Below are 10,586 nucleotides of genomic sequence, written 5' to 3'. Positions count from 1 at the left end.
CTTGTCTTGGGTCCACAGAACTCTCTGAGTTGCCAACACCAAGGTATGTTACGCCTACATACACTGGACAGTGTAGAAGGAGATGTCAAAGCCAGATGTCACATTTACACCTATGTAAATAAAAAACAGAGATCATTTACCCAGAAAGGATTGCATACAGGTAGCCAACGCTAGGATAAATTATGGGAACCTGAATTAACTGACACATGGCCTCCTAGAGTCAGATAAAAGTACCTGCTTGTTTTTATTGATACCCTTTCTGGGTGAGTAGAAGCTCACTACATCGGACTGAAACTGATCATAGAGCAACTAGAAAGCTCTGCTAGGAACTTTCCTCCTAATTTTGCCACTGACTAGGAATGCTGTCCTATAATAGCCCAGCTCTCATGGCCAAAGCCTATGAATAACAGTCAAAGATGTATGAATAGTTTGGAGTCTTTGTTGTGCAGAATTCTGGGTAGGTGGAAATAATGAACAAGACATTAAAGGAGACACTAAGAAAACTCTCATTAGAGTCCAGGAAAGGTGGAAAGGCTCTTTTCTTATTTTGGGACTGCTGTACTCCATACAAGGAGGGATTGAACCCTATAATATTATGTTTAGAATACACGCCCCATTGCTTCTAAGTCTTAGAGATCAGAGGTTGGCAGAATTCTTCAACTATTTTATTCTTGAAATCCTGTCTGTCCAGTTCTCTGTAAAGTCTATTACTTTGACTATCAGAGAGACCCAGTGAACCTCTAAATCTATCTACAATATCCCCTATATTGGACCTGGTGGTAGTGGGCAACGAAAGGACAATGAAAGCAATTTGCAATGAACTTACGTGGCGATGTTTTACACTCTTACAGCTATGAGGTTAGGTGGAATTTTAACATGGATTCCTCACAACTAGGTCAAGAACGTAGAAGCCACAGATGACAAGGCCAAATAGACTCCCTCCAGAACTTCTGGACCTATTAAAGTTGAGCTTTCACCTGACCTCAAGCCCTTCCACTCCCTGCCCAACCTCCTGGATCTTACATTTGGCATGAATACAGGATCATGGTCCAAACTCTAACACCCTCAGGCCTGGCCCTGGGAACTCAGGAAGGTGGACACTAGAGAAGTGACGTCTAATGGAACTGCAGAGGACCAATCTCCGTCCACGTTGTCCTTTGCTCACTGATATCTGGTTATTTTTTGGAGAAAGGATTTGGAAGTTTATCATCTGAAGTAGGTGCACAACATTTAAAGTTGTATATTCACTGTGTAACTGGATTAACTATGTTACCAAGATCATTGCAACAGAGGGATGCAAAACAGAGACTTTGTGAGTACACATCCATGAATATATGTAAAGAAAGACACCTTGGAAGGAATGCACAATAAGAAAATGAAATCCAATATCCAATAAATTAAAGGTCTGGAGGGAAATACTGACTTTTGGGAAACAGGAAAACCTAGGAAATGGGAATGTATTTCACAGGAATGGATCTGGGAATAAAATTATTATGCAGAAGAATGTCTTCCATCCCATGTCCCGTGATCTTTCTCCCCATGCCAAGCCCCTGACGCAATCTGCCCTTTCAGAGCATGTAACTACTAATGGAGCAAAGAGAAATCTCTAGCTTTAGAGGGAGGAGATATGGAAAGGGTTCCATTGTGTCACTGGAGAGCCTCCTGGAGATGGCACCTCAGAATCTGGTCACCATAAGGAAAGCTGGTTAGCAGGAGGCCCTGGCAGTTCCCAGTGACGTCATCCAAATGCTCTCCCCCAACCTGGCCTTCTAGACAGAGTAGCGTAAACTGCAATAAAAGGATACACTTGAAAGTAAAACTTGGAGGAAATGCACTGGCATATTTACATTGTCACTGTGAACTGTAACATTCTTCTCTTGGCTTCTGTGGCCAGACATGAGGGCTCTGAAGCTATGCTGCCTCCTGTGAACTGTGAATGAGCTTGTGTCACACGAAGCATGTGAATGGAGTGAGAAGACAGTAGGAGGACCTTGTGACACTGCCCTCCCAATGGAGACATGGAAGTGTTGACAATCACAGTGGGTGAGTCTCAAGCTGCTCTTTGAGACCCAGCCAGGCTACGTTTCACCTGTCAGCTCACTTCCTGCACATCCACCACAGGCCAAGGGCAGGCTCAGATGAAGCTCTGTTGAAGACAGGTGCTGTCCCTTGTGAGCTGTGTCTCAGGGTATGCGGAAGACCATTCACCCTCCTGTGATGTGGGACATCAGAGTAGTAAGAGGCAGGCAAAGGGGACAGTTCTGTGTTTGTTTTTCTTGGCTACCATAACTACATCTTCTAGGCTAAGGATTTGCTCATGGAAGTCTGCTGTGTCACATGTGTAAAGGCCAAGCTGTCTGAAGTCTCAGTAACACAACTGGCTCCAGGCTGCTTTCTCAGTCACTGGGATTTACACGCAGTCCTTCATACCTTGTCTTCTAGATCCACAAATTCTTGTCTGGCTTCATATGGACAAGGTACTTTATATGTCTTCTTACTAATAGTATGCTTTATAAGTGTGCTTATCCAGGGTGTTTTGTTATATATTTTAAGACTATTTTGAGTAGAATATTTCCCTGATTTCTTTCCCATAGTTGGTTTTTGGTATACAGGAAAGATAATGAGTTTTGTGTGTTATTTTGCATTCTACTACTTTAATGAATGTATTTTCAGCTTTAAGAAACTTAATTTTTTAGAGACAAGTTGTCTCTATTTAGGATCACCTCTAACTAATTCATATTTGTCTTTGCATTTTAAGTATTTCAATCCACATTATTTCATTTTATATTTTCAGATGATTATGAGGGGAATTTTTCCCAGATTTTCTCATGGTATGATTTGGATTGGCATAAAGGAAGGCTAAGAAATTTTGTGTGTTCCCATTGTATTGTGCTTTTATGAATGTATTTATCAGTCTTAAGAGATGGTGATATTGGGGTTGGGGATTTAGCTCCGCGGTAGAGCGCTTGCCTAGCGAGCCCAAGGCCCTGGGTTCGGTCCCCAGCTCCGAAAAAAAAGAAAAGGAAAAAAAAAAGAGAGATGGTGATACATTTTTTAGTTTTAAAAATAGTATCACGTCATCTGCAAATGAAAAGATTTTGACTTCTTCATTTTCATTTGGGTTACCCAAGTTCGCCACCCACCACTGATGCTTATTGTTATTTATTCCACTTTTCCTCTGGGTTTCTCTCTTGTCTCTTTTCATTGTTGCTACTCCCCCCACCCTTTGTCCATCCTTCCCTGCCTCTACCTAGGTCCTTCCATCCTTCTGCCTCCCATGATTATGTTCTTCCCCTTCTAAGTGGGTTCAAGCATCCACAATTTGGCCTTCTGACATGTTACACTTCGTGTGATCAATGAATTGTATAGTGGGTCTTCTGAACTTTTGGGCTAACATCCATTTGTCACTAAATACATCCCATGTTATGTCTTTTTCGATCTCTGTTACTTCACTATTTTCCAGTTCCATCCCTTTGCCTACAAAGTTCTTGGTGTATTCATCTTTGATACCCGAGTACTGTTCCTCTATTTGAATAGAGCGCACTTTCTATATTCATTCCTCAGTTGAGTTGAGGTCTATCGTGGTTGTTTCCAGCATTTGACTAATATGAGTAAGGCTGCTATGAACATATTCATCCACACGTCCTTGTCATATGTGGATCAGGTTTGAGTATATGCGCTGAAGTGGGTGGTAAAGCTGGGTCTTCAGGTAAAGCTATTTGCATTGTTCCCATTATCCTCCACATTGATATCCAGAGTGGCTATACAGCTAGTAATCACACCAACAATGGAGGAGTGTTCCACTTTCTCTACATCCCAGCCCACTCTGCTGCTGCCTCAGTTTTCTATCTTAGCCATTCTGATTGGTGTAATGAAGGATCTCAGGTTCGTTTTGATTTTCCTTTTTCTGATAACTAAGGATGTTGAACATTTCTTGATGAGTTTCTCAGGCATTGAGATACCTCAGTTGAGAATTCTTGGTTTAGCTCTCTATCCCAGTTTAAAAGTCGGGTTATTTGGTTGTCTGGGAGTTTACCTTTTTGAGTATTTTGTTTATTTTTAATTTTGGCACACTCTCACATGTAGGGTTGGTAAAACTCTTCTCCGAATCTGTAGCTTGCTGATTTGTCCTATTGGCAGTGTCCTTTGCTTTAAAGAAAGTTTTCAGATTGTTGAGATTTCATACATTTACTGTTGATCTTAGAGCCTGACCCTTTGGTATTCTGTTCTGACAACTTTCTCCTGTGCAAATGTGTTCTAGGAACTTTGTGACACTTTCCCTTCTATTAGCTTCTGCATGTTTGGTTTTATGTGGATTTCTTTGATTCACTTGGATTTGAACTTTGTAGAAAGAGATAGAAATGGATCAATTGGCACTCAACTACATGCAGACCACCAGTTAGGGTAGCATCATTTCTTAAAATGCTTTCTGTTATGTTCAAAGTCCTCAGTCATCAGGGAAATGCAAATCAAAACAACCCTGAGATTCCACCTCACACCAGTCAGAATGGCTGAGACCAAAAACTCAGGTGTTAGCAGATGCTGGTGAGAATGCGGAGAAAGAGGAACACTCCTCCACTGTTGGTAGGATTGCAAACTGGACAACCTCTCTGGAAATCAGTCTGGAGTTTCTTCAAAAATTGAACATTGCACTGCCTGAGCACCCAGCTATACCTCTCCTGGGCAATACCCAAAAGATGCTCCAACATACAGCAAAAACACATGCTCCACTATGTTCATAGCAGCCGTATTCATAACAGCCAGAAGCTGGGAAAAACCCAGATGCCCTTCAACAGAGGAATGGATACAGAAAATGGGGTACATCTACACAGTGGAGTAGTACTCAGCTATTAGGAACAATGACTTCATGGAAATCTTACAGCAATGGAAGGAACTAGAAAATATGATCCTGAATGAGGTAACCTAATGACAAGAAAACCCACATCGTATGCACTCACTGATAAGTGGACATTAGCCACAAATCTCAGATTACCCAAGATGCAATCCACAGACCACATGAAGCTCAAGAAGGATGACCAAAGTGTGGAAGCTTCAGTCCCTCTCAGAAGGGGAAACAAAAATATTCACAGGAGGAAGTGTGGAGATGAAGTCTGGAGCAGAGACTGGAGGAAAGGCTACCCGTCCCAGGGACTGCCCTAACTGGGGATCCAGCCTATATACATCCACCAACCTCAGACAATATTGGTGATACCAAGAAGTGCAAGCTGACAGGAGCCTGATATAGCTGTCTTCTGAAAGGCACTGCCAGAGCATGACAAATACAGAGGCGGATGTTTGGAGTTAACTATTGAACTGAGAACAATGGAGGAGGCAGAGAAAGGATTGAAGGAGCTGAAGGGGTTTGCAACCCCATAACAACAATAATACCAACCAACTACAGCTCCAAGAGACTAAACCACCATTCAAATGGTACACATGGACAGATCCAGGGCTCCGGCAGCATGTGTAGAATAGGATTGGCTTGTTGGGCATCAATGAGAGAAGAAGCCCTTGGTCCTGCGAGGCTCTATGCCCCAGTGTAGGAGAATGTCAGGGCAGGGTGGCAGGAAGTGTTGGGTGGGGGGGAGAACACCCTCAGAGAAACAGGGTGAGGGGGATGGGGTAGGGGGATATGGGTGTGAAACAGAGAAAGGCTATAACATTTGAATGTAACTAAAAACAAATAAAGAATGAAAAAAATTAAAAGGCATAACAAATGCAAAAGATTGGGGTGCCATTCCATAGTCGTGATGTGTTTCTTCTGTGAGAACATACTGGTTGTCACTTCTCTATGACTGTCTTCTTATTTGAAAGTAAATAATGGGATCATCTGTGGAGTGGTTAGTAAGAAAAAAAGCATTGCCTAACATGAATAGGTCCCTCCAGAGCATATGCTTAATATTCTAGGTATAGAGCAATTAGCTGTGGAGGGGGGATTAAAAACAAAAACCAAACAAAAAACAAGAACATCAACGATTAACATAAATTTTGAATCCTGGGATTAATGCGTGTGCTGACTTTGATCAGCTTTGTGGATGCTTCTAATAAACACACACGTCCTATCACAGTTCTAGCAGTCGCCAGCAGAGGGAGCTGTGAGGTAGTGTGTGCTTCTTCCTTTCCAAGACACCCCATGGCCTCAGGCCTGCATCCAGTGAGCTGGAACTAAGAGCAGCCTGGTTGAAACTCCTGCTGCCATGGCAGATTCCGCAGGAACATTTTCCTTTGCCCACAAGGAGCCTGTGTGGAGGAGACCTCTTGGCGGGGTCCTCAAGGACTCTGCATGTCCTATTCTACAGGGAGAAGCCCAGATAGGTCTTTGAGAAAGGTCAGTGAGTTGTTGGGGGAAGTCTCTGATTGTGTGGCCGAGGGCCTGGAATGGCTGAGATAATGGCTGCTTCCCTGAGGGCAAAGGATCGACCTTCTAGGGCTCTGACCTCCTACTTTATATTTTCACCTGGTGGCTTATTATTCATATTTTCTTAATGGGATACGACTATGGTCTTGGTGAGCATCTTGTCTCTCTGATTCTCATTCAGTTCTTTGTTGTCACAGACTTTTTGAGCTTACTCCAGCCCCTGGGACTTATTCATACCTCCAAAATTCTCTGACTTTTGGGATTTCTAATATTTGTGGCAAACTGAGTGACAAAAGCAATGAATAGCCTGGTGTTCAGTGCATATGGATCTGTGGGTGTATAGATACCATAAGCCTCTAGGATACACTCTAGGAAAGCAGCAGTGTGCTCTTAGGTCCCCTGTGTGACCTCACTTAACTTTGCCAATTTGTGGGCTTCTATTCTGCTGCTCTCAGAAATGGAAACTCCTGGAATAGATGTATAGTGTCCCATTACCTTTGTCATTCTTAGGATATTAGTGGGAGTAAGTTTGATTTAAATATACTCTCAAGAACATTATCCAAATCAGTGCTTCTTGTGTGCTGTCTATATGAAGTACCAAGTTCACAGACAGATCTGCATGAACTTCCCAAAGCCAGCAAATTGGAGCATGAAGAAAGCCCAAGGCATCCATTACCAGCATCCTCAGCACCTGCCCCAGGACAGGGTAAATTGGCTTTGGTGGAAGAAGGGATCTACTGTGATAGCTGGCCCTCATACACCCAGAGAAGAATATACTAGGAGAGTTGGGGAAGGATTGTGGGAGAGAGTAACCGGGTGTCAGGGGGCAGTGAGCAGCTTGCAATGTGAATAAGTAAAATATGTATAAATAAAAAATAAAATAAAGTTCTTTAACAAAATGGGACACAGTGTAATGTTGTAGTAACTCTACTATGTTTACACTAGCTAACACTTTAACAACTAGAGTGACTAGACATGATAAAGTAGGATGCCTCTGTCACTTACAAATACTATTTACACAGCAAAGATAAATGCACGACTTGCAGCCCAAAGATCGATTGTTTCCAGCACATCTATGTGACTCTCCTTCCCTTTATCAGGACTCTGGAGGCCTCTGTTCATCCAGGTCTCACAGATCATCCAAAAGGCAGTCCCTTACCAGCTCTGGTCAAGTGCCCTTGTGCTCTTGGTAGACCTCTGCTCAGGCTGCAGAGGCACTGAAGGGCAGCCTTTTCCATGCGTGGGAAGCCATTATTTCAGCCTTTCCAGACTCTCTGCTACTCAACTGGAGACTTCTGCAGAGGCCTGTCAATCTCAAAACCAGAAGCTTGGGTAATCCAAAACCCTAGGATGCCATCCTGCACTCATGATGTGTTGATTACCTGAGACCATACACGTTAACTCTCTTCTTCATGCCTGTTTTCCTTCTTTGAAAGTAAATAATGTGATCATGTGTGGTGTGGGTGGTATGAGCAAAATCTTTACCATGAAGAATAGGGCCATGAAGAGTGTGGACTTAACATTCTAGGTACAGAGCAAATAGAGGGAATTACCAAAGAAAACAACAGGAATTCTAACAACAATTGCAAAAAAAAGAAGAGAAAAAAGAAAAAAAACTTTATGGGTGCTGGGATTAAAGGCATGTATCAACTCTGACCAGCATTGTAGGTATTTCCAATAAAATATTAAAAAACAAAAAAACCCGATTATTCTTTTAGCAAGTGCAGCAGAGAAGACTGTGAGAGATCATGTGCTGCTACCACCATGCTATGATTCTGTAGCAACAACTTCCTTGGTGATAGGAGCCTGTATGCAGCAGGCCCCTTGGTGGACCTGTCATCTCAAAAAAAGATGCTTCAGTCATCCAAAAGATTGGACTCCAGTATACTTCAGGCCAGGAAAGAAGCCAGCCACCAAGAGTGAAAGAACAAAGGAAAAATTACATTGGAAAAATATGTGCCTTATTTGGAAGAAATGACCCTAAACTTCTGAAGCATCCATCATCTCCACTCCTCTGTTTTGAGCTTTGTATAGCGATGTTGTCCAACTCCAGGTGGGAGTCAGAGGCAAAGCCCTTCCCAGAGAAGACAGACGTGTTTTTGACTCTTACGTCTGTGAGCTTAGGAGGCGTCATAGCACAGATTGAGCTAACCTAGGAGAAGAACACAGAAGCCACAGATGACAATGCCAAATGGACTTTCCCCTGAACTTATGGACCCACTAAAATTGAGGTTTAACCTGACCTCAGGCCCTTCGACTCCCTGCCCATCCTGCTGATTCTTATGTTTGCTAGGAGTAAAGTATCAAGGGGCAACCCCCAATATCCTCATGCCTGGACTTGGAAATTAAGGAAGACAGATATTGGAGAAGTGATGGCTGTCGGGCTACAATGTAGGAACACGCAGTCCAGGTTGACCTTTACTCACTGATGACCAATTTAATTGTCTGGCTATATTTGAGAAAGGGATGATGCCATGGAGAAGTACAAGGAGCTCACACAAGAGAACAATTCCTACCGGTGAGTCACTGACAGAAAGGAGACCCCAGCACTAGGCGGGAAATACTTCTGTCCAGCTATGACTTTGAAAAAAGATCTGTGGTCCATGAGAAACACATGGAAAGTTTGTATAGCTGCTGGGTCTTCTATCATCCCTCAGAGGGGATTGGCCCTCCACCTGCCAATGGTTTTAGAATACCATGAACACATAAGCACCCATATGCACCATGTCCTCTGCTTTGATGTATATATACCCTCTAGTGTCAAGATTTTCTGAAGTACTTTGATTCCCATGGAGTTCGGACTCGGGATTTGACCTGCCTCTAATTGGTGCTAACATGCAAACCGTGGCTCTATTCTGGAGATGCCTGGGGATGGGGCCCTTGAAGGGATGATTGTACTTGCAGGAGTGGCAGGCAAATAGAAACTGCCTGGGATTTACCATTATTTGTTTTTGATTCAGCATCAGAAACTTCCACCTCCTGAATGAATGCAATGAATTGAAGAAGAATGTAAGGATTTTGATGAATGAGAACAGAAAACTGCTGGTGGAGCAGACTGAACTGCAAGCATCCTGTGAGGAGGGAAAGAGGTTGTGTGAGGAGGCCAGCAAGACCATCTACACCGCAGATATTGAATCCTTGTGTCCTGTTACTTTTGAGTAAATCGAATGTATCCTTGTGAATCAAACAGTGATCTCGAACTCGTCACTCTTAAGAACCTTCTTTATTGAAGTGTGATGTAACCATCTGAAATCCCACAGCTCTCAGGCAGAGATGGATCTCTGCATTCTCACAGGGATTGGGCATCATAATTACTTCCCAGTCAGACTGAGATACAAAGACAATTGTACTTTCAGTGTAGATTGTGTGTCCAACTCTGAATACCAACTTCATGATGAAAAAATTATCAATGCTGTATCCTTATCAAATATTTAGTGACCACTAAAATATACTCTTTTGTGGATGAGAGTGTTGAACATATTAATGGAATATTCATCAGGCTTTCTCTAGTATCTCCCAGGAAATAAAACAATATTATTATAGGGAGTATAGAAGCAGTCATGAAACAGAATTGCTTGCTTTGGTTTCCTTCAAACATGATATCAATTGTAACTGCACTGAGGAGATAATAAATTGCAAGACCTTTCAGGGGATAGGGTTTTTATGGTTGGTTGTTTTCTTGTTCTTCTTGATTAGGATGATGACTTTTGTTCTTGACAATGTACTATGTTCCATTTGGGATTTCAACTCAAGCAGACCACATAGTTTATAATTCAGTTTCTAGATTTCTTTAAAATTTGGACAAAATATCCAGGCAAAGGTGCCATATGAGTTTTCTCCTTTGGTTTTCCCTCCTTTGGGTGCTTTTGTTTTTGTTTGTTGCTGTGGTTGATTTATTTTACATTTATGAGTGTTTTGACTTCTGTAGGTCTGTGCGTGCTGTTCCCCAAAGGCCAGAAGAGGTCACTGTGTTTCACCTGGAACTTAAGTGACAGAGGATTGTTAGGTGCCCTGCAGGTCTTTTGAGAAACAAATTCTCAAATGATGAGCCATCTCTCCAGCCCCTACCATGGACGTTTGTCCTTCATCGTGTTCCTTATTTGTGGCAATGGATCATACCTGAACAAAGTGTTTCTTGAGATATGTAGGGATACATTTATGGGGTCTGCATGCTAATTATCTAAACTTCCAGGCATCTATGTGAAGTTTTTAAGTTAGGGTTTCACTG

General features: G+C 42.5%; 1 protein-coding gene across 1 annotated transcript in view; it reads left to right on the top strand.

Moving 5' to 3' along the window:
* LOC148000773 (disks large homolog 5-like) overlaps positions 1-9,901 on the top strand; it is a 90,959-nt gene extending 81,058 nt beyond the window's left edge. Inside the window, exon 4 of the mRNA XM_087587065.1 lies at positions 9,319-9,901. Coding sequence (XP_087443191.1) covers positions 9,319-9,520 — 202 coding nt within the window. The 3' untranslated portion in view covers positions 9,521-9,901. The remainder of the gene's footprint in view (positions 1-9,318) is intronic.
* Positions 9,902-10,586: the final 685 nt, after the last annotated feature.

Source organism: Rattus norvegicus, chromosome 15, assembly GCF_021556685.1.
Source record: "Rattus norvegicus strain SHRSP/BbbUtx chromosome 15, alternate assembly SHRSP_T2T, whole genome shotgun sequence".
NCBI classification, from domain to species: domain Eukaryota; kingdom Metazoa; phylum Chordata; class Mammalia; order Rodentia; family Muridae; genus Rattus; species Rattus norvegicus.
The sequence above is the reverse complement of the archived record's forward strand: the minus strand, read 5'-3'. Positions and strand labels throughout refer to the sequence as shown.